General features: G+C 34.6%; 1 protein-coding gene across 4 annotated transcripts; it reads left to right on the top strand.

Moving 5' to 3' along the window:
- Nucleotides 1–419: 419 nt before the first annotated feature.
- On the top strand, nucleotides 420–25,206 carry LOC106162680 (protein bicaudal C homolog 1). Of its 4 annotated transcripts, none has more exons than XM_087006882.1 (21): nucleotides 420–623; nucleotides 7,332–7,378; nucleotides 8,975–9,044; nucleotides 12,520–12,599; nucleotides 13,427–13,585; nucleotides 15,156–15,209; nucleotides 15,436–15,675; nucleotides 15,847–16,059; nucleotides 16,231–16,288; nucleotides 16,463–16,536; nucleotides 18,025–18,187; nucleotides 18,530–18,682; nucleotides 18,837–18,986; nucleotides 19,226–19,327; nucleotides 19,575–19,773; nucleotides 19,921–20,093; nucleotides 20,693–20,847; nucleotides 21,360–21,474; nucleotides 21,735–21,883; nucleotides 22,190–22,289; nucleotides 23,131–25,206. In XM_087006882.1, the coding sequence occupies exons 1-21, from the start codon at nucleotides 437–439 to the stop codon at nucleotides 23,241–23,243; spliced, it is 2,754 nt and encodes a 917-aa protein (XP_086863008.1). In that variant the 5' UTR covers nucleotides 420–436; the 3' UTR covers nucleotides 23,244–25,206. The 4 variants fall into 4 exon arrangements, with proteins under 4 accessions (XP_086863008.1, XP_023931361.1, XP_013395486.1 ...); XM_024075593.2 differs by having other exon boundaries at nucleotides 19,214–19,327; nucleotides 21,738–21,883; XM_013540032.3 differs by having other exon boundaries at nucleotides 19,214–19,327.
- Nucleotides 25,207–25,213: the final 7 nt, after the last annotated feature.

The raw sequence follows: 25,213 nt of genomic DNA, 5'->3' as shown, positions 1-25,213 counted from the left end.
TTGACAAAAAATACATATAAAACAAATATGATGTATACAATAGGTAATTAATGTCAAAATAAGCCGTCCCTACTAATTTTTCTATTACGTAAGGACATGCCGCTTATGTACATTATGGTGCACCAGTCCGCTCGTAGCAGACAGTTTTCAGAAATATGTCATCGATTCATGCGCGACCTTCGGGCACCTGTGAGGATCTATTTCCGGTAAAAAGTTCTTTGACTAAATTACTTCATTTAATACTTATCTGAACTGGTTAATGTAATTATTAACTGCTCACAACATTAAGAGGTTATATGTTGATTAAATACAAGGAAACTTAATGCAGTAATTTTCTGATTTATTATTGCATTGTTTGTGTACAGACGACAAGAACCGCGTAGGAACGCTGCATACTGGACTGTACTAAGGTCTAGTAACAACACGACAGAATGCCATGGCGGAGGCAGTTTCCGAGCTCGTCGGAAGAATGAAAGAGTCACAGCCGTCCTCATACGAGCCGGATGCGGAGAGCTGCGGCTCACCATCTCAGGGAGACCTAGACGAAGCGTTGGACCGAGACTCGGATGTCTACGAAGAGCGGTTTCGCGTTGATCGGCGCAAGTTGGAGTACATGCTCCAAAGTAAGTTTCCAACTTCTGAGTAAACTTGGTTTGATTGCACTAAGTGCAAGTTTGAACGTGATACTCATGTCACAGTTACCCCTGCATGGATAAAACACAGAAGTTTATTGAAGGTTTTGATTGCTTTACTGTGGTCTAGATACACTGTAAAAGAGTAACCGAATGATTATGACAACCGCTGGTACACTGAACGAGGGCAATGAGCCGATGCCCGCTGTGATTGAGAGAGCATGACAAAATTCAGGATGTGTCAATACATTTGCAACTTACTCAACATAGACACTCCACTTAATTTTGTATTGGGCACTTGGCCTGACCTGGCTTTTGAGGGCTTCATATATCATTTTGGTCTATCTGTAAAGTTTTAAACAGTTGTATTGCCCAAAGCTATAAATTTAGTTTAGTGCTTTTTTGTTTAAAAAATAACCCATTACAACAAAAAATTAATTTTGCAATTATTTATTATTTATTAATATCATTAGGCATACTGGTTTGCTTATACTGAAATCAGAAAGATAAATTCAAGATATTGTTATGAGTATTTTGATTGGTTTTCACTTCAGGTAACTTAATTGTTATGTCTAATGCAATTTAAAAAGTGCTCCCTGCACTACTCCCTATTCTTCTCAGCTCAACGTCACCCCAGACTGACTTAAATTGGCATAGGAAAACTTACATTGGACACTGGTCTTATTAGACAAGCTTTTTTTTATTTTCATTGTTTGTTATGTAGCATGTCTCAGAAGAAACAGTGGTAAATATTTCCACAATATATTGAGACTAATTTAAATGAACTTTTATGAATTTGGTATATCACTTCATTTTTTCCACAAGGAAAATGAGTTTTAGTGATAAGAAGGTAGATAACATTTATAGTATGAGGCTCGGGTTTCTAAGGTATATTTTCTTCATGTGATTGATCTACTTTTTGCTGGTCACTTAAGACGTTTAACTTGTATGTTATTACTGTTTATCAGTGATAGTCATCATTTATCATGATGTATACTGCAATTAGAGGGTAAAAATACTTGTCTAAATGAAATAGGATTGAGTTGACTGTGGTGAGAATATTTCTTAAAATTATTGAAATATGGTCATTGTAAAGAATGTTTTAGTAATTTATTTAGAGAAAAGTGACATGTTTTTCCATGTATATTCATTGAATAGGACGTGAGTACATGAGCTCACATTGAATTGGGCACGATTACCTGTGTAATGAAGAAATGAAGAAATAAAGTGTAAAAGACTTATTTTACAGTTACTCTTGGAATTGTTAAGTCATTAAGTCACCATAACTCACCATGTAATTCCCACCAACCTTTGCATTCTCTACCTTTACTATGCAGCGGTCATGCAGAAATCAGGTAGCCAGCTATAATTGAAAATCCCTGCCCATGTTTGACAGGCAGTACAATAGGCAGAAAGGGTCAGGTCTGTTGACACATGGTGAAAAAGCATGGGGCAGAAAATTGTTATTGTAGGGTCCCAACAGAACTCATAGAATATATCAAGCAGACTATCTTTAAAAAAATAGTTCCAGAGTTTTATACTAAGGTGGTAATTAAGCTAAATGGCACCAGCTCAGTTTCAATTTTAGGAATTGCTCCTGACATTCAATAAGTTAACTATTCTTTGAATAAACATATTTGATTTCCTTCAGTTTGCTTGTTACAGGTGGCTGGGTTTTGTGCAAAATGAATACAGTATTTTTTGTAATGATTACCAAAGATTTCAGACACACTAGTACCTAGAACTTGACTTTCTCTTTTTATTCCCATATTTCCATTAAAGCTAGACATGTCAGTTTTGGGAATTTTTATTTTCTTAGGTTTGAGGGAGTAATGGTATCCATATTCCACTGTCCTGTGGCACAGAGAACACTCATGGATGCTTACGTTAGACCACTTGTTTGCAAAGTTGTATAAGACTGTGTGTGGTATGAGGTGGCCCAGAGTAGGAGGCATGTTTTCACAGTGGATTGAATTATCTCACCTGTAAACTTCTAGATTTGTAAGATTCCATTGTTTCAGGTAGTATTTGCATGAACCAGAAAGACTACCTAATGCTAAGAAGGAAGTTTTACCAGATAAGTTATTGCAGTTTTAAGGCCTTATTTTACAATCTGTATGGATGCAAATTTAAAAAGTTTTTTTTCATTGTTAAATTTGTTATGCACTTCAATGTGGTTTTCATTGTCCCAAGAAAAGTATTGTTTTAGGAAAAGCAAATTAAACACCCATGTATCATTTAATAGCTCAGAAGCCAGACAGAGCGTGCCGTTTTAGCCCATAGTATATAGCTATCCTATATAAATAATGTAAACAATCAAGAGCTTTGAAAATGTGTGCAAGTTTGACTTATATTAGAATTGAGAACTAATTCATGTGATTGGCAATTGGACATAGTCAGGAACATTTGAAGTACCTAGTGGGTTTCCATTTTGAAACTGACACAAGGATTTTGAGCCTAATACGGCTGCTGCTCTCACATTCAGGAGACTCACATCAAACAACTAAGATTTAGAACTGAATGAGATAATCAATGGCACCAATTGATTCAAATATATTGACCCATGTGGGTGAAAATGGTTCCAACAGCCAGTTTGTCAGATATTTTATATACCTATATGTAAATATTGTTCATTATGACTGTAGACTATGTCCCTAGATTGTGATTTTTTAGACCCAATTCAGATTCACACGTAGTACTAGCTAGGTCGGTATAACTCTGCGAGGATTCTTTTTTAAGTGCAATAAGTTGAATAAACTTAATTGTCTGACATGCCTCTTGAGCAGCTAGGGGGTAATTGACTATCGTGTGCTGATTAAGCTGATGCACCCTTACAGTGGGGTGGGGTGGTGTCTCCATTTCAAATAAAATCATAAGGAACAAAAGTAGGGGATCAAAACTGATTCATGCCAGTTTACAATTCATGTCTGTGTATCAAACCCAAATCATAGATTAAAGCTGGTCTGCAGATCTAGTGAATAGATCTTTTCTAGTAAACAATTTTTAGGTCAATTGAGCGAGTGGTTGAATCTTATTTAAAGCTGTATGAAAGATTAATATCTAGTGGTTGATTCAGTTATTGGTAAAAAATGGCTATTATATACCATGTATATTGATGCTTTCACAACGACATGGGAATGTGTAAACAGCATGATTGATATTTATTACAATCCTTAACTGCTAAGTTAAGGTATTGTACGAAAATTGTGTCTGGAAAAGTGTGTTTTCTCCCCTTTATAAAGCTTGTGAATGGAAATCTATTCTTTTTTCTTGATAAATGTACAACTGCTGTCCCGAGGAATTTGCCATGAAAAACAAGAAAACATGCCATTTTGTTAACTTAAAAAGATAAAAAAATTGTCAAGGTTTAATTGTAACATTAATAGTGTTTGTGAAAGACTAAGACACATATATCATGCCAAAGATTTTGACCACATTTAGTTTTGTAAATTGTGTATATAATTTGATAATGTAACATTATTGAAGCAGGGTTGGCCTAGAAGAAGTACATCACAGCAGGGTTTGGATATAAACCTTCTAGTAATGTGCCAATAGTTCTTGAGAAATTTGATGGTTAAACTGAAAGAAGGATTAGTTTAAAGGGCACCGAGCTGTGAGAATGAGAAGCCTCACTGGGGTGTGGGGAGGCATTGAGTGTAAGAAAACCATGCCTGTTAACTTGGATCATATTCTTCAACCTTTTAAAACTACAGCTCTTGATTTGAGATGTTATTTTTTGGCTCAAACACTCATTAAGTGTGTCAAAGTCTTGACACCAAACCCTAGCCTAGTCGGTTGCAAGTAATTTGTGGATTTCTCCTCGGGACATTCTACATCTGATTTCAATTTAGACTAGGAATATTGGGTATAAATTTGTGGAGCTTGCATGTCTGGTGATGAATATTTAGGTAGCACCTATGTCACCTAAGATAAATAGTTAAGCAAGTATTTTCATTGTAAATATAGAAAGGTGGGGCTGCTGTTGAGCTTTAAATATCTTAAGGTTATTTGTTAAACAAGAGGTGAACTTTTTATTTCCAAATGGATTTTGATACTTAAGGATACTTTAGGTTTGAAAACTCCTCGGTATTTCTGTAAAAATGTGACAGTATAATGTCTGATAGGATTTATGTTGAAAAGTTTTGTAGAAGTGGACATACTTGTGCATAGAAATAAATACAACACTCATCTCCATTTCCCCCTGCTGGGCTAAGAATGGTCAAGAATGCCATTAAGAAAGTATCATGTGGCCTTAACCAACAAACACTGTCACTGCAAGGTCCTTCTGGCCATGTTAGAAACTAAACAAATACATCAAGGGTCTGCTTCTGTCTGGGTATCAGGGCAAACAGATTCTACATTTATCTGACAGAAAAGGAATAGAATTTTGTCTGGTTGCAATAATTTTTCTAATGATTCACTGTGAGATGCTGATGCCTTAATACAGTCAGTGGTTTGGTGCTTTTGTATCAGTATTTGAAATATTATGTCATAACAATTCAATGCAAAAGTATCACTGCCTTCAGATAAATGTCCGTAAAATGTTTTAAGTGCTTTTCTCCAATAAGAACTGCTGCTCAAGCTGTTTTAACTGCATTATTTCCTTTTGGAAAAAAAGCTAAGGATTAAAAAATATACTTGGCCTATCCTAAGATTTTTACTCTCCAGGAGACCCCATGAGAACATACCAGGTGCAATATATTTAACCAAGATACTTGGTATGGAGCAAATATCGAAGCAATTTAAAAAATATCTCCAATTTTATCAAAACTGCACGCTGGTCTTATCTGAGCATGCAGATCCATTCTCCCTTTTAAATAAAATCTTATGCTTACTCATATTGAATGGTCTTTTTAAAATAACCACGTCTGAGTTATAAAAATATAGTCAATCATGCAACTGAATAATACATGTGTATACATTGTTGAAACACTTGTTTGACAATAGAATTGGAATAGATTCAGATCATTCTAAACAGTTGTTGGATTGATCTGAATGATCAATTTTAGAGGTCAAGCAAAACACAGGTGTGCAGAAAGCATACTGTTAAGCCTTCAAAAATAATGTTTAATCAAATGTTAGATGATGCATCGTATATACATAAGCACAATAAAATGTAGCTAGTTGACGTCACCTATCAGGACACAAGGCAAAGGCAGCACACAGGACAGGGATAAGAAGCTGGGGCACCTGGTACAAATACATATTGTGCTTTATGTTAACATTCAATGCACAGTGAACCTCTTCAAACAAAACAGATAGCTGGCCCTCGCTGTGGACATGTTTACTTTTCCAACCTTTGCCCATGTCTTTATTGGTCTCCATTCAGCTATGTGTGGTTTTGGAATTAAAGTACACCTTAGCCTTTGTCACTTTTGTTTGTGGGATTGTCCTTTCAATTGGTTGGAAACAAGTCTTTCCCAGTTTTATCAGACTAGGTCATATTTTAATATTCACATTGAAGTCTAGTATGATGTTAAAGTGAAGGTGTGTCAAAGAATTACAGAAAAAGGTTATAACTTTACAATAATTACATGCGTTCACTTAAATATTGTTACACAGGGCCTTCTATTGTAAGTTGAAATTACAGATTGCTAAAAACGTGAGTTCTTATGATTGAGCGAGCTTCACTTGCAGATTAATCTCTGCTGAAATATGAGCTCAACATAACTGGAGAACACTTACATAGTTTCAGACAGTATATAACCACTTATGACTCCAAGGTGGGCAAAACACTGTTAAATAACTTAGCCATGATTTTAAATGCAGGGCTATTTGTTCATCTGATGTCCAGAATTGGAATATTTACACTCCTTTGTGCCAGACTGGCTGCCACTGTATATGGAAAACATGGCCTTTCTCATGCCATGAGCCCCCTTATCACCTCCACATTTTCACTGACCTTTGATATTTTAGAAACTTTTTGGTAGATTTATTTCTGACATAAAAACAATATGTAATAAGTATGAAATATGGTTTAATCAAAGGAGAAGGCGAGACTGCCCAAATCAGGAACAGAGTCAGGGATGGCATATGTACCACACCCTTGTTAAGATGTACTCATTATTCTGGAGGTATATATCTGAAGACAAGTTCAAGTGTCATATTGGCTGCTTCAGGGCGTTCTTGCTCAGTATTTCCTTTTCTAATTTCCTTCTCACTTGCTTGATCCTGCATGGTATGATGGCTTGTGCTCCAATCCTCACACCTTCATACTGTGATACTAAGGTATGAAAACATTTTCACCAAGGGCTATCTGCTACATCTAGAATATGCATTTCTCTTCTTGTCATGAATGATTTTAAAACAACTGAATGATTTAAAGCCACAAAATGTACCCCTTATCTCTATCAGCTGGTGGTGATTATTCCCCCTGTTGTTTGTCCTTGGTCTCTAAGGTCAAGTCAAAAATAATATAAAATTCTGTTCATCTTATTGATAGAGATTGTGAAAATTTCTCTTCCAAACCGTGACTTTCTGTAATTATTTTTATGTAGTATAGTTTGGGGGACAATTCACTAACATGTTCATTGACTGGGCTTAAGCACTGTCAATAGGTCACATAAAAAATGACACCTTCCATCCCATTGATAAGTCTTTACAACATATGGGATCAATAGAAAAAAAGAACAGAATTGCAGTGTTCAGTTCGAATTATTTTGATCTTTGTTTAACTTCATGTGTTTTGTTTTGTTTAAGCTGCTGCTGATGGAATGGGGGAAGGAGCAGAACAGTTTTTCCAACGGGTAAGTAACTATTGCCTGCAAGTTTTAAGTGATGCTCATAACATTGGTTAAACTGTTATCAATGGCAGAGCAGATTGCACATAACAGAACACTTCCCAGATCAGAGAAAAAGAAAACGAACATAATTTTTAGCAAAAAAACAGATGTAAATTTTCTTGTGTATATATGTGAAAATAGACTGTTGACAGACCCTAAAATACAAACGAATGCTTAACTGAAGAGTGATGCACATACAGGTTGAATGCAGAGTGAAATGCTTAGGGCCTAACATACAATATTTTGTTAGAAATAATGTCAAGAATTTTGCATGTTCAAGTTATTTTATAAGCATAACTGTAAGTGTTATTTCTTTTAGAGAAGTGTTTAATTGGTAGAACTTTGCCCCCAACAAAAAATATTGATTGGCTATAAGTGCTTGTAAAGTTGTCAATAATGCAATAGATTTTGGAGCAAAAAATCAATACAACCGAAGAATTTGTTTATGTGGTAGGGGTGCCGTTGTGTATATTCTATGACAATTAATAACTTTAGCAAGTATCATTACAGAAGGATTTGCCTGTTTTTACACTGAATTAGGCTAAGGAGTTACGTGTTAACTTAACCAATGATTATGAAGTCAGAATAAAGTTGAATGTATCTCTTTTATAACCTTAGATTATCAACATATGAACTTATTTAGCATCATTATTTGGTAAGCTGCGCTGAAATTGTTTATTACATTTGCCTATTTCAATGTACATAGAAAGAATTTTAGATTGTCAAAATGCCCCAAAAGGGCATACAAAGTTGATAAGTTGTTTAGTAAACAGGGCCAGCAGATAAAATTTGTTTTTGCTTTTGGTTGTTTAACATTTGATGCATATGATGCATAACATAATAGCAAATGTTTAATTTGGGAAGTAATGTCAAATCCATAGTGTAGAAGATTTTAGAATATAAACAGGGCTGATTGCAAATTTCCACACTTACCAAACTAATGCCCAATGCATTTTTTCATTTGATAAAAATCGGGTGCGAAGAAAATTGGTTTAGGTGTGCTGGTTAACCAACTTCTCAAATTTGTCTGGCCTTATACTAACTTTTGACATCCTTTCAGTTTACTCGTATACACGCAGTGCTTTGTGTCTTATACGTATTGTCCGTTGGACATCAGATGCTGTAATAGAGTCCTCTGTTTGGTGTTCTTTATGTCTGTTATTTTAAAAGTAGACCCATTTTCAGTGAACAAGTGTGCTCATTTGATTTTAGAATAGTCATTTGATATGTCAAGACTTTTGTACTTATTTGAAAAATTGAAAATGGAGGTTCAGGGGTTTTGTTCTTTGCACCAAGATGTGTAAGGTACTAGCACAGATAAGAAAGAAAATGTCAAACTCTTTGATGGATAGGGATACAGAATAGTTTCTTTTATTCTCTCTGATGCCTTTTAAAGCAACAGGTATAGGATATACAATTCAATATCATAGTTGGATTTTATTATCAGTAAATTTGGAATTTTTTGGTTATGAAAAAATGAAGTTACATGACATAAGCATTATTCATGATTATCAAATAAGTGAAATGCCTTCTAATTAATGACAATATGTTTTTATTCAGGTTATGGAGGAAACAAATACAGAAATTACATGGCCATCAAAACTGAAAATTGGAGCAAAATCAAAGAAAGGTAACTTTTTTGTATATCTCCAGTAAATTTAACAGTTTATTATCTCCTTTAAAAAAATCCTAAATATCTCTGCTACTTTAGTTAAAAGGAAAAAGTAGTTTTGTGGTGTTCATTCTTTTGGCTAATTAATTGCAGACTTTCAGATTTGCCACTTACACAGTGAAGGAGTTGCCTCCCTTAGAAGTGGGTCACAGAGGTCATCCTGATTTTTAAAAAAAATTTTTGCGCAGAGAAAAGTGTGCAGCTGCAGCAGCTTATTAGCAAAATGCAGTTATTATATTGGCCAAACAAGATAGCCACATGTCCTTTTACAAACATGCCCATGTGCAAGTATTTTAAAAGGGGAAAAGAGTTTAAAATAACTTATATCTTAATGATCACATGTGGTCAGTTTACAAGTTTAATGCTACAATTAATTTTAGAACTATTCACAGTCATCGGATAACATTTAACATGTCTCAAGACACAAAATATTTGAACTAGCACTGTTGGCTTCAGTTTGTAAGGGATATTATTCTGGTTCATCTGATATTTTTATCAAGTATAAACAAAGCATCATGCAGACTACCCTCTTAACAAGTTCTATCAAGTCTAGGCAGACAACATGCTCAACATAGGTACTAAAAAGAGAACCTAAAGCATGATGCAAAACATTCCATTAACAAGTTATATCAAGTATAAGTAGACAATATGATCAACAAATGTTACAACCAGTATAGCAATATTCTTGGTGAAAGCTAGATTATTCATCTGTGACAGTGTTTGTGATAAAAGGTCATGAATAACTGATTTGGAAATAGATATTGACTCATCAATTGCCATATTACCAATCCGGAAATGATAAATTATTGAAAAGGGTCAAAAAAGAAAAACAAACACATATACTTGGGCCTGAATTAAGTTGGGAGAGAGTCAATATTTGATGAATATCTCACTTCCTTCCCAACAATTGTTTTCAGCTTTACATAAAAAGTATTGAGCATGCACTGGGAGGCTTGGAGACCTTTAAAAAAGGAAGAAAGAATAAGTAAGATGATGAAGTATATAAGCAAACATTTTTAACTTGGTGATAAAATGAGTACATAACTGTATGTGTGTGTGTGTGTGTCTGTGTTTTAAAGGGTGGTCAGCTTGGGCCTTCTGTTTAAATCCTACTTCTCGAAGACTGCATTCCCACAGATTTAGATTGATCCATCTGGATCAACCTAACTCCCTGGGGATTCACGCTAAATTGCTGTCAGCCAAGCATACACGAAAGTTGATTACCCCCTTACAGCTTTAAGTAGGCGGGACAGACATTTAAGCTGGCTAACCTGACAGCAATCTAGTGAGACTCCCCACAGGGATAGATTGATCTAAAAATCTGTGGGAATGCAGTCTAAATACACATTTCAGGACTGCACCTTTGAAGTACTTGTATTTTGACAGCGCCCCTATCTCAAAACCTTGAGATGTGAAAACAAAATTAGAAATATTTTAAAACAAACAACCTGGTTTACAGTTTACAAAAGGTCTGCTGTTATATGTTCTCTCATATCAAGAAATGAAATATTACCATTGCAATTTGTCTGCAAAAGTTGTTATTGCAATTTCACTGCAAGATGCATACAGACTGGTTAAAAGGTCATGTAAAATCAAAACAAATGATATATTACATATATGACAAACTTGAGGACCTAATTAAATATTTAGTAAGGATATTGTATATAATTTATATGCCTACAAACTGCCCTCGTTGTTGGCTATCAAAACTCTCTCTGGATTTTGGGAATTATCTCACTCTGTCCATTATTGCAGTCTACCCAACTTCCTCACTTAATAATACTTTCAAAGGCCCAAATCACTGGAGCATTATCATAGTTTTAGAAGAAAAAATAATATTACAGTATATAACAATTAAAACAATAATTAGCCTGGCTTTTGTAAACAGCCAGAATGTCCTAGAAAGGGCCACTGACAAAGAGGAGGGGGGAGTTTTCACTTGGGATTAGCCCAGCCTTTATTAAGATGCAATGCAGTGAGTTAATTGGGGTCCCATGACAAAGCATCTGAATTGACTGCTGGTTTGGTGACAATGGACTGGATCTACTCACTCAGATGTTCCTGTGATTGGATGTTATGGAGGATTGTGCATTGTTATGATAATAGCCGAGTGGAAATGTTTGGGATAGTTCACTCATAGCTCAGAGCTGACCTCTACACAGACACTGCAGCACAGAGGATGAGACCAGTTCACCATTCTGCTGCCAAGAAGAACAAGGAGGGGCCACTCTGATGCTGTATATGTTTTAGCTGATTTTACAAAGTTTTTACCTGACTGACAAGACGAGGAGGAGGAGAAATCTGTATAAATTTAGTGAGTGAAGTGACTAGCAAAGTGACTGAGGTGCAAGGAAGGTGGTGAACATGATGGACACAATGACTCCATGGCCTCAAGGGCCAGCAACTTTACCATACCAAATGTTTTCCAGCCAGCCACCTCCACTACAGTCTAATGTACCAGACAATTTTGTCACAAACCACCCAGAGATGCAACAGACTGACCACATTGCAAACAACTTTTTTGGACATGGGGTACCAAGCTTTCTTCAAATGAGACACAATACTCCCAAGAGTGACCACCCCAATTACAGACCTATAAGGTCCCGCTCTCCTAAGCCAAGTATGTGACAAAATGAGAATCAAGAAAAAGATTGATATAACTTAATATTTAGTTAATGCCTGAATCTGAGAAAAAGAGAATACTTCTTGAATAAGAGAGAGGTTGTTTGACAGTGTGAAAATTCACACCTAGTTTTAGCAATATTTGCATCTACATTTAAGTTGAAATAATCTTGGTGCTATCACATTTGGATTCACTCAAGACTCACATTAAACAGAAAAAAAGAGCAGGAACAGACATATGCACAAATAAAACTCAGTATTGATGCACAAAACAAAGCAGATGTAGCTCTGCTATAAACAGATGATAGCAAACTTGTGTTAGGTAGGGATGGGTATATTCACACCGCTGAGGTATTTATGTGAATTTTCTATTGTACATAGATATACAAATCAAATTACTTTGTTGCTTACTTCATAAGAATTGTGTAGGTCTATGTCATCTGTGATTCCAGAACTAAAATGTTTGATTTTTTTATTTGCAACAATACATAACAGCAGTTTTTACTTGTTACAAATCATTTAAGAGAAGTTTGTAGTTATAAAGTGTTTTATTGCATAATATTGCTTCCAAACAGCACTAAAGAACCAGCAGTATTGTATCATTATTTTACTGATAAGAGGCTATTGCTTTTTTATCAGTATTTTCAGAACACGGAGAAAGGAGGTAGTTTTATTGAGTACATTCCCATGTTGTCATATGATAAGAGACTACCTGTTTGAATGATACAAGATGTCATTAATTTCTGTATTTTTCGGTTAGATCTGTTTGGGTGATATTAGGTATAATTAATTACTATATTTTTCTCTTCAGATCCTCACATCAAAGTGGCAGGTGAACCAGATGATGTAAGGAATGCCAAGGACAGGATTATGTGTGTGCTGGACACAAAGGTGAGATGAGGAAAAAAATTAATAGAACTATATTGATCCTCAGTATAGTGTTCATGTGTGCATGTGCATGCATGCTTCTTTCAGTTCAAGTAGACAGATACTGAGATTTTTAAAATGTCCAGAAAGTCTGAATATTGGCTTATGATTCCCTCTTTTTCACCTAAGCTTGTGTTTTCAACCAAAGGATCAGAAAGATCCAAAAACTGAATTTTGATTTTGTAAGAAAAGATGTCTGAAAAAGTTTTTTATAGAAATATTCCAACTGAGGTTGCTATGAGGCATAGATGCGATATATGTAGGTTGAAAACCCATTTTTTTTAAATTCCCGGAAGCCCCACCTAGCCAACAAAATATCACAGAACAATGGCATGAGTTGTAGATAATCTGTCATGTACATTCTTAACTTTGAAGCTTGTCAGTGAAGCATAGAAAGATTAATATGTTCATGCTGTGATCATTATTGCTATTTCTGGATATGGATTGAATAATTTCCTTACTGTAATGATTGATAGAATGTTGGTTTTCTAGAAAGGCATGTTACAAGTTCGAAGTCCCTTTAATTGAAACCTCTTTGTATCAGTTCTGATTTTATCATCAAATCTTTCAGTCCTTTTGTACATTTTTTTTTTTGCAATTTTTATCTTGAATAGTAGGTGCAACATACTTAGTCACATTTTGATTGCTCTCTCAATATTTTCCCTTTATTCCCCATGTTTACTTCACTTATATTTAAGTGTCAAATCTACATGACGGATACATGTTGGATTTCAATGAGTATCATATTGTGTAATGGGGGTAGTTAAAAATATTTGGTATTTCAATTTTAGAGTAATCGTGTAACCTTGAAAATGGATGTGTCACACACAGACCATTCCCATGTGATAGGTAAGGGAGGTAATAACATCAAGAGGGTAATGCAACAGACAGGATGCCACATACATTTCCCAGACTCTAACAGAGGGAGCACAACAGAGAAGAGCAACCAGGTAGGAAAACAATGCCATGTGGTAGCAATCATACAAAACACAGAAGCAAGTACAAGCCATTTCTATTATTTACATCCCCTTTCTTTACAATATATCAACATACTGGTTTATGAACTTTAAACTAACATGAACAAAAGTGATTATGAAAATTTAACAAGCATGTCAATAAATGCAATGGCCATCATCTCTCTAGAGAATTGCAACAAGGAAGTGTAATATCTGCTGTAGAAATTGATTTATATTTTCCTCACTTTGCGAAAATACCCCCCCCCCCCCCCCCCCCTTATCATCCTCGGCATTAGAACCACCCTAGTTGTATTTGGTATATTGCCAGTGTATTCTCATCCTAACCTTTTGTTATCTCATGTTTATGCCATGATTATGACTATTGTGGTCAGCTCCAAATTCTTCAGCTATTGATAAAAAGTGTTAAACCAGTAAGTGGTGAGGGCCAGAACCTTGGATCAAAGAATAAACCTTTTACAACATGGGTCACAGTCAAGGTCCTGGGTTTGAAGAAAGTAAGAGGATCAAGTGTCCCAGCTTGCAAATTTGCTAACCATGAAGAATTTAATCTTTCCATCACCATATCACATATGTGATATTTAATTACTCCAAAAAGGGTTAAGGTCTGGAAGTGGAGTGTATGGGAGTGTTAATAATATTGATTCATTGGTATATGATCAGGCATACCCTGATTTTTTGATAAGAACAGTATGTTGTATATTGCACTAATAGTTTTGTAGGCTTTAAAAATGATTTGTTGTCAGGCGCCATTTGCTTATCCCACTTGTTGGACAAACCACAAAGATTCAAGTCCTTTGAGTGAGGTGGAAGTGGTTTTAATTTATTTGGTAAAAAGTACCTTTTTACAAAAAAAAAAGGTCTACATCTTTGCTATTTAACAAATAGTTTTATAATTCCTTTATACCTGTTACACATTGTTTATAATCACATCCTCTTGAAAATGGAGTGTGGAAAATTCTTTATGTAAAAAAAAATGTCAGAGGAATGTCACTTAAAATAAAGTTCTTGTTGTTTGAATCCAACTCCCCTCTTGACTGGAGATAGTCTTACATCAATGTGGTGCATGCCTCATGAGGAATATGACGCAAAAACTCCCATAACTTCTTCTACAAATGTCACACATTTTTTATTGGGCTTCGAAAATATTCTTTTTAAAGATTGAAGTGCATCAGACCCTTGTACACAAGGAATGTGCAAGAGTGATTCTTAGATGATTCATTTTTTTTTTTTTGCTCATTGCAAATTTTGTTTCAGTGAACTGTAAAACTAGTATTTTAAATAATTTACTGCCGAAACCTTTTGCGTTTTGTTTTGTGTGAAACGGCCTGTCATTAACCATGTATAATATTTGATAAAGCACACATTCTGAAAACTATTCTCAACAATTGGCACTATTTATACCTGTTATATCAAGTGCATTTTAGTTGGTATGAGATGTGATGCAAGAGGGGTTCTGTTTATTCATGACTTCCAATACTGCCTGTCAGATTTTATTATTTACAATTTTCATCTGTATTTCAAAGTCTTAATTTATATATTTTAGGTGTCTATAGCTGGCCAGCCTACTGGTGTGGAGAGTGCTAGAGCACACATTAGAGTAGGTCTTATCTAAACCTCTCTGCCTCAGAATACATTATTTACACTTAAATGTTAATATATCATCAAATAAGTAAGTGTAATAAGTAAATCATATGAGAGACTGAACCACTATTTGGATAAGGGGTTTTAGTTGGAATTGTCCAAATTGCTTTTTTGATGTAGTGATTGTTCTGATAAATGGTCATTGATTGATTTATTTTATGTTTGCAATGAAACCGTTTCAGGAACTACTGCCATTAGCATTTTCCTTTGAACTGCCAATAACAGGGGTCCTCCAGCCAGTGCCAGATACATCTTCACCACCAATACAAAACATAATGCAGCAACACAATGTCACAGTGACATTTAAACAGAGGCCCAGGATGTATGTGACCACAGTCATAGTACGAGGAACAGTTAGTAATGCAAAAGCTGTCACCATGGCAACCAAAGCTGTCATGGAGCATTTGGCTGGAAATTCAGGGGTAATTGAAAGTTTTCTGCAACAAAGTGAGTTTGATTAAAGCAAGCCATTTATAAAATGGTAAAACATATATGTCATACTTGGATATGTTTCGAGGAAGAAAATTGGTACAAAGATTTGCATCATTCGCTGCTAGAATGTAGCTTTAACAATAATAATTTTCATCTTTAAGACCAACATCCCTATCAGTACACAACTGGAGATTGCTCCCCAGCACCACCTGTTCATGATTGGAAGAGGTGGCATGAATGTAAAACATATCATGCAGAGGACTGGAGCAAGCATCCATTTCCCAGATCCCAACAATGTGACACCACAGCGTAAAGGCACAGTGTATATAACAGGGGGAATTGAGAGTGTATTCTTAGCCAGGCAACAGTTAATAGTAAGCAAAATTTTATTTTGATTTTGTTCGTGTAACAGAATCACCAATAGCTCTAAATTTAGGTTTCTCAATCATTGTTTGCAAGAAAATACAATATAGTGGAAATAATGTTTCAGTATATCATGATTGAACAAGAATTTATTTTACAATATTGGAATCTGCCCATTTCAGCAATGCTTACCACTGGTGCTTATGTTTGATATGAAAGCTGACGTGGAAGTCGGTCAAGGTAAGAAAACTGTTTTAATTTTTGCTTGATAAATCTTGAATGACAAAGTGAGTGTAAAAAGTTCTATTTACTGGAAAAAAAAAAAAAAATATATATATATATATATATATATATATATATATTATTTGCAATGGTATATTCCTTTTGAAGTTAGTTTCTTCCATTTTTTTGCAGCCAAAATAGCATATCTTATGGAGCAGCTGGATGTTTTTATCAGTATCAAGCCAAAACCAAAACAACCATCTAAGGTAAATTTTTTCTTATCATTCTAAAAGTGACACTATACTTTGACCTTATATCTGTGAATTTTCACTCTGACAAAACAAGATTTTGATCAATGACATCACCACCAAATTTAGTATTGACCAATAGCATCATTGAAGGTTTTTTGACCAATCGGAGAAAAGGAAGCATTTTATCAATTAAATGACAAGAAAGAAGGATGACGACCAAGTTGCTACTTATGATGTTCTCTTGGAGGATATTGATATATAGGTATTAACTTATAAAATTTTGCTTTTAATGACTGTTTTATATTCCTCAACCCAGGTCTGTTATTGTATATTAAATATCATGTCATTTTTGTACAAATAAATTTGATACCTGTTTTTCCATTGTAAAAAAGAAGCAACCACAGAATTACTTTTGTTACCCATTTATTATAATGCTATATTCAAGTAAATGTGTGCCTTCTTACTTTTAGAATCAAGGATCAGATATTCAGACTAGCCCATTTGTCCTAATGTCTTTTTTTTTTTTACTTTTTGCATGACCTTTTTGCCTTTTTTGTTGCAAAATCACTTTTTATTTCCTGCAGTAGGAAATTTCAGGTAGTCTTCCATTTCCCTTCTCAGCTTCTTTGCATGAAAGAAACAGCTGCCGGATTTGTTGCTCCATACTCAGTCTCTCTCATTATCTTGTTTTTCAAACCACTCTGCATTTGTTACATAAGAAGGCTGCAACAGGGTTGTTCCCTTGGGGTGATTGCTGCTGATGACACAACATTAAGAAACATAAGTTACAGTTGATCTTGCACCTGCCTCGAAAGGTCAAACTGTTTTTTGGCATAGATTTTGTTATTTGAGTAAACAATAAGGTCTTGAATTTTATCTCCCTCATGCTGAAAAAAGCATTGTACTCAGCAGTACCTTAACCTTTGTGGTCATATTCTGACTGTTTTGCTCAAACTTCATTGCCCTTACCTCAAATGCCAGCTTTAAATAACATGTTCACTGCCAGCTAGCACATTAAGTGCATAGATCAGAGAGGGAATGTGCTTTTGTTTCAAATGCAGTGTCTGATGATATTTTAACCACGTTCAAAGCCGGGCTCACACATGAAGCAAGTTCATAATTTAAATTTCAAATATCATGTTAGATAAGACAACTTCAAATCAGAAGTAGGTCTTACTTGTCTGATCAGTTGCTTAGTTAATGGAAAGACCTTGTCTTCATTTTTCCGTAACCTGGAATTTAATATCTGTATCTTGATCAAAATTGTCTTAGTTCTAAAATGGCTATATAATATCAGAGAGGAAAAAGTTTTGAACTCTGGTAAGGTTTTTTAATTCAACAAGGCTCATAAAATTGATATTAAATTCATTTTAGATTATTTTTCCGGAAAAGCCTCACACATGCTATACAATATAAATTGATACTGCTATGTTCCCTGAAAATTTAGAAAAAGGAAAAAATCTGCTTCATTTAAAATTAAATGGATATTTTCTTTCATTGTAGTCTGTGATTGTGAAGAGTATTGAGCGCAATGCACTGAACATGTATGAGGCACGCCGTGTGTTGCTTGGGTTGGACAGAGATGATCAGTCTCTACCTCCATCCATACATGAAGCCACCCATGACATTTCTCCCACCACCAATAGCTTGGGCCTAGCTGGATTAGGTGAGGTTAATTTTATGTGGTTTTGAAATTGCTAATCCACCAGAAAGTTCATGTAACATTATGAAATATTAATGAAGAAATATGAAGGTGATGATTTTTTTTTTTTTTTTTTTTTTTTTTTTTTTTACTCAAAATAGTACTTACATTATGTTGTTGAAGCAGTTCTTCTTTGTTGCTTATCTCAAGGATCTCTTGACTTCTTCGTTAAATTTAAATGTAGGAAAACTGGAGCTTTGGCTTGTCAAAATTTAATCTTTCTTAATGTTCATACTAGATTTCCCATCTTAATTTCTTTTTTAATGTTTATGCTAGAGTTCCTATTTACACTATCTAATATTTCAGGCATGCTTGGTCAGAACACGCTGAGTATTAATACTTTGCCCAACCCTGTGTATGTTATCAATGGCCAGAACTGCCAGAGACACCAATCAACTAGTAGTGAAACCAGTGGAAGTCCTGGATCAACAAGCCCAAATAACTGGCTTACATCGCATAGTAAGAAACATTTTACAATGCCAATATGTGAAGTTAATATTAAGTTATTTTAGTCCTTTTTTCCTTTTCTGCTTTTACCTTTTTTTGCAATTTAGTCAGATATTGTATTAATATTCTGATTGGGGGTTTTAAATATCACCATTTTATTCTACAGGTATGCAAGGCCCTCCAATGCTGCTGCAGGTGAACAATGTTGGAAACTTCCCACCTATCACAGCCACTTACAATCTGCTTACCCAGTGCAATGGGCTCAAAGACCTAAACCAAAACAGTGCATTTATTAGGGTACCAACACCTGAGAAAGGTGTGTACTAACCATCAACACTGCAAAAATTCATAATTTTGCAAACACCATTAACGCATTCAAACATTGTGTTAATCGTTTACTTGGCCAGCATAATAAGGTGTTATAAATTACATACAAGATCAGTGGATGGTAGGAATAAAAATCAATTGTTTTCATTTTATGATGGTGTATTTAACATATAATGACAATTAATGGAATATTTGGTATATGCCTAAATATTGTAGCCATTTCGACAGCCAGCAGTAACCCCAGCAGTGCCACCAGTCCATCTGACAGCCCTAGGGACAGCCCTATTGATCTCATTAATAAAAATCCAGGATCACCCCAAGGGAGTGAAAGTAAGTTTTGAGCAGATTTTAAGTTTAGAGGTTAAACATTGAATTTGTCAAAAGAAATCATTTGGCTGAATTTATAACATGTATAAAGCAATGTTTTGGGTAATTTGAATTTGTAAGATGAACAAAGCATGAGATGATAGCTTTAAGTAAAGGAAGTTTTTTTCTGTAGTTCAAAAACAAAAAATACTTTTCCAGAGAAGTGAACATATTACCTGTTTGTAATTTATCCATTCTTTTTTTTTTTCAGGCCATGAAGTAGTGACAGTTAAATCAGGCAATGGGTATATGAATGTGGTTGTGCCAAAGCAAGCTTCTCCCAGTAACAGTGGGTCAGGTTCTGACCTTCTGGGTCTTAACCAGCCTCCTGGATCTACAGTTAATACACTGTCACCTGCTCAGCAGCAGATACTTCTGCTGGAAGGCAACATGAGGAGTATGGCATTTCAGTAAGTGGTGTTTTTGTGGAATATATATTATACTTGAGAGGAAAGTACAGCAAATTTCATCAAGTAGATTGTTTATAAAAATTCAATGAGAAAATGTCCTGGTATTTTTCAAATTTATTATTATTTATATATGTATTTCTCCTTCAGAAATGGAGACAGATCCTCGGAGTCTGGTACAGAGTCTGATGGTTCTGACCCACTGGCTCCAGGAAGTAATCGACCTTCCCCTGGCAACAGCATGAACAGCAACACAAACTCCTTATTTTCAAACAATGCATATCCATTTGATTATGAGAGGAAGAAACTTCTGGCAACCAAAGGTATGTTTTCTAACTTAAAATTGAAATTAAATTTTGAGGCTGTTGTATTATCCATACCTCCATTCCCAGAATCCAGTCATCCACACAAACATTTATATTTCCTCATTCAGTGAACATTTTTATACTCCCCTACTATCCCCTACATGTACGTAGAGGAGCTGGGAATAGGTATACCAGATTTTTTTTATTTATTTATCTGTGAATGCAATCTTGTCTAGTTAACTATGCATTTTTTATTCACTTCAAAAGGGATTTTGCTTACAGAAATACAAAAAGAGACAACCAGTATTCTTTGTTGCTTTCTTTCTTGTTGTGAATGGAACTATGAAAGTTTGTGGCACACTGTGATGGAGGAGACATAAATGAATTAGTTCCTTTTTTCATTTATTTACATTTTTTAAAATTAATTTGTTCCTTTTTTCATTTATTTACATTTTTTAAAATGAATTTGATTATTAGTGGACATTTTCTGCCCCTCCAATTCTCCCTGCAGTATTTAAAAATGTTATATTAATGTTGTTCTGTTAATCATTTTGTAACGTGCAGATGAAGTTGATACTAAGTAAGTTATAAGTTTACTATTTTCTCACTCACTCTAGCTATGCAAAAGAAACCAGAAGGTGAATCCAGAATCCCAACAGACTATTGGGCAGGTCTTGGCTTCTCAAAATCTATGCCAGATTCTGCTATTAGGGATAAGATGAACTTCAGTAACAACACTTACAAAGGACCAACTATGCCCACTACTTATGAGGTAATTATTATTTTTAAGTTTCAATGCTATTCTTCCCAATCAAATGACTACTGTAATGTAATTCTATAGCAAAGGGACATGTATATTATTATATAACACAAAATTAATGAAAAATTGGTTTCAGTTGGTTCCTTATGCTTTTCAACATTAAACTGTTCAAATTGAAATTCATTGTGTAAAGAAGAGAATTTGTAAAGATGGAGCAGTATTTTGATATGTTACGACTCTTTGTGTTTAGTCTGCTAATGATGAGGATGAGGATGAAAATGTGAGTAATCGGATGTTGTGCTTTTTGATAATAATAATTTTTTTTAAATTTTCAAATTTTTGTCAGATGTGTTATTTTATGTGTTCATGTTTTTACATAATAAATGTATATAGTTGCATTATGCTTGCATATTTTTTTCTTTTATTTATAGTAGTAGCAGTTGTAGCTGCAGCAGAACAAAAAAAAAATGAATAAGCATATTCCACTCAGATAACATATTTGATTAAACGAGTCTTTATTTTAGTCCACACTTGGTGAGGAAGATGATGGAATTGATAGAGATCCATGGAGAGACTCGACCAAGAACAAACCCCTGTGTCCAGCCCCTGGGGATTTTCCGAGTCCAAGGAAGAAGCAACGTAAGTTAAAATTGGCTTGGTGTCTAAATGTACTGTAATCATAAAAAGAATTTTTACTACAGACCGAAAATGGTGCTGTGCAAAAGTTTCAGGTTATAAGTAGTTATAGTTATGTTAAAGTAATTGATTAGATTTTGCGGCTCACTTCCTTGGTTATAAAACAAAAACCTAATTTAGGTTCACCTGATCACCATGTGGCAATGACAAGATAATTTTAAAACAGTATTCATATAAGGATTTTGCTATTTAACTATTTATAGCAGAGTTCAAGTTGGATCTTGGCAATCATGTAGACAGTTCAGCCCACTTGAGAAACAGTAGCTCCTCTTGGCCACCAAAGACGGACTTGGCAGAGCTATTCAGCAGACTAGGGCTTGGGAAATATACAGACTTGTTTCAACAACAAGAGGTCAGTATGAACCAGTGGTTAAATATTTATTGAATACAATGTGCATATACTATGTGCATATCACAATGCTAGAAAAACCTGTGATTTGGATCAGTTCTTTGAAAGTTCCTGTACATCTTTCCTTTGTAGTAGCAGTGACATTAGTTTTTTAGTGATAATTTTTATAGTACAATAGTTTTCTGTATAAAACATCCGATCTGGAAATGCTTAAAGAATCCTTACAACATATATATATATATAAAACCTGTACTTTAAATTGAATTTCACAAGCAGCTGGTTAGTCATGTTGAGTTTGATTTCTTCCAGATTGACTTTGCTACATTCCTGACCCTGACTGACCAGGACTTAAAAGAACTGGGAATTACCACCTTTGGTGCAAGAAGAAAGATGCTTTTGGCTATAGCAGGTAGGTGCAACAGTTAGTTGAGATCAGTCCTTAGTAGTCCACTTAGATAAAATAGGTTATGTTTTGAAACATAATACTGTTTTTTTCTCATTATAAAAAGGATGCAATATTTTATTTAATGGAACTTCTTCCCATTTACCTTGGGTCAAAGTAGTTAAATTTCTGATCCCATTTTCACAAAATAATAATAATAATTTGTCAGTCCCAGTGGCTACCATGGTCAGGTGCACACATCTTACCCTATAGGAACAATGGTACAGCACTCACTTGGAAACATGTATACATCCTTAGCAAGGGAACTAAGTTTTGTTTTTCTGTGAAACCAGGACCTGGTCTAAAAAGCAATTTTCAGGCTATAGTTCTATCGTGGACCTAACAGGGTCAGTCCATCTCCATGGGGTTTCTCGCTAAATTGCTTTCGGCTTAAGTGGCTTTGATGTCTGGGATGCCTACTAAAGCTGCTGAATGATAGTTAATTACTGCCTATCAGCTTTAGTAGGCGTGACAGACATCTAAGGTGCTTAAGTTAATTGCAATTAAGTGAGAATCCCTTTGGAGATAGTTTGATACAAAGTTAGACTATGATAGGGTATGGGAATGGTCTCCAAGATGTGAATAGTACTTCTGTTCTTTCATTTCTTCGATATGAGTATTTTGAATTGAATGTTTTGAATCTTATGAAATTCAGTTCAGTTTTGTTGATAAAACAATTTTCACAAGGCAGCTTTTATTGAATTTTCTTATTCCTGTATTTGTATGCATGCTTTTAAAATCTACAGTAGTAACAACCCGTAAAAATTCATGAAATGTAAGAATGTTTGGTGTCAATTTCATTATCCAGATCTCAACAAAAGAAAAAGTTTCTCTGCCACTCCTGGTTCCAACAACCCATTCCGAGATACTGGGTCTTTTATTCGGCGACATGACTTGGCCACACAGAGCGGCCGCTGGTAGCTTGGTCAGCTGACCTTAGTGGAGGACGCTGGTGGAGGGGAGCTAACACACCAAAGATTGCACCTCGACAAAAATCATGGAGAAAAAGTGGACCTTAAAAAAAAAAAAAGATTAAGACATCAAATTTTCTAGTCAGATGACATTTTGTCAGATTTCACATTGCAATATCTTGGAATTAAAGTATGTTTTAACAGGAAGTGTGGTCCGGGCTTTTTGGCTTGGTAGGTAAGTCTCACAAAATACAAGTGAGGGCATCACATAGCAATGTAAGTTCGTAATATGCATATATTTTAGATTCCAGCCATAGTCATTAACATATTGATCATAGTAGAATCAGAACATATGATAGTATTTCTAATGTAAACATGGTGTGATCAAGTTGTGGCGACTGTTTTATAATGGACTATGTCATAAATTGTTGCCTTTGTGTTTGAAGTGACCGAATTCATGTTTAAATTGTGTTTTAAATCTGTTGCTTAATTGGTAGCATGTGAAAACAATCGATTAGACAGTGGAACTGTTTTAATCTTAGTTTCTTTAATAGTTGCAGAATGCTTTTATTCAAGTGTTTTTGGTTAGTAGATGTGAAGGAAAATTTAATGTTCAGTAATTTGAGTTGATTATACTAATGCTGTGCTCTTGAAATGATACAACAATTAAAAGAAGAATCTGCTTTCTAGAAAGGTATATATTTCTTTTTTAAGATTTCTTACTTGTTGTTCGACTATTTTCTTTATATTTTCCGTCCAACATAAAGACCAATAGTTTAAGGGACTTTAGATTAATCTCTGTTTTAATAATCAAGGGCTCATACTTAAAATTCACTAAAATGAAGCAGATTGTAATCACCAAAGAATATTTATGAATGTATACACTACATAGTATTAACATAAAAAGCACTTATTTTTTAAATGACTATTATAACTCACTTTGTATAAAATACTTTATAGAAGTGTTGTAATTGTATTTGAGTTGTATGTGTTCACCTGAAAGGTCCACTTTGTGTGTAACCATGGAAAAGATAAGACAATCATGTAGCCAATAATTGTGGAGAGGGGTTTGAAACCTTTGGAATCCAAAGATAATGTATCCATGGTTTGGTCACACACTCCTCAGATTGGCTTAAATGTTTTTATTGTTTTATTGAGTGGAGCAATGGGAACAAGGGATCTTTTTTTCACTGTCCATGCAGGCTAATACATATGATCATTGAATCTGTGATTTTAGTCTTGGGTAGTGAAAATGTAGATTCTACCTCAGCTTCAAATTGCAAAACCATGCAAATGTACAGTTTAGACTTACCAATCTTAAGAGATTTAATTGACATATTTGTTATCATATCTATTTTTGCAAAGATAATTATGGTCTCATATAATAAGAAACTTAAAAAATATGAGCAAGTTTTATTTAATGAATTTTAGTTACAGCTTTTATATTTTGTAGTTCAAGCTGCATAGCTGCTTGTTTTTTATACTGTATGTAGTAGGTTTAGATATAGGTCTTCATGCACAGGCATATGTCCAAGTAAAGATTACTGGATTTTTGTCTTGCTATATTTGCTTTTATTCTGCAGATAATTATGAGTAATCAAACTTGCTTCAGTAGAAGTATTTTTTCAGTTAAATCTAGTCAAAATATTGTCTCAGAAGAACCAATCTTTAAGTACAACTATCAAAACCACTCGTTTCAAGTAGAATGGAATCCAGATTTGTAATATTTTGGAGCATTGTGGACTTTATTAATATTGTAGAAGTTCACTGATTGATCTTTTCTAATCAAAAACTGTGTGGTGCATTTCAAACTGTCTCTGTTATGTGCAATTAAGGAATTGTTGAAAAAATTGATTTGCATTATGATTTGACAGCTCTTTTCTACACCTAACTTATGGAATCTAAAGAAACCAACCATTTCAGACAATATTATATAGAGGTCCACTATTATGCATTAAAAGTCTGCAAAAATATTGTTTG

The sequence above is a fragment of the Lingula anatina genome, chromosome 2 (genome assembly GCF_051362555.1).
Source record: "Lingula anatina isolate TDL-2025a chromosome 2, LinAna3.0, whole genome shotgun sequence".
NCBI classification, from domain to species: Eukaryota; Metazoa; Brachiopoda; class Lingulata; order Lingulida; family Lingulidae; genus Lingula; species Lingula anatina.
Note: the sequence above shows the minus strand (reverse complement) of the source record. Positions and strands in the feature narration are given on the sequence as shown.

Coding starts and splice junctions, on each gene's coding strand:
- LOC106162680 (XM_013540032.3), top strand. CDS start 437: ATGGCGGAGGCAGTTTCCGAGCTCGTCGGAAGAATGAAAGAGTCACAG. Junction 19,328..19,574: donor ATCACCCCAAGGGAGTGAAA/GTAAGTTTTGAG, acceptor TTTTTTTTTCAG/GCCATGAAGTAGTGACAGTT. Junction 20,094..20,692: donor GAAACTTCTGGCAACCAAAG/GTATGTTTTCTA, acceptor CACTCACTCTAG/CTATGCAAAAGAAACCAGAA.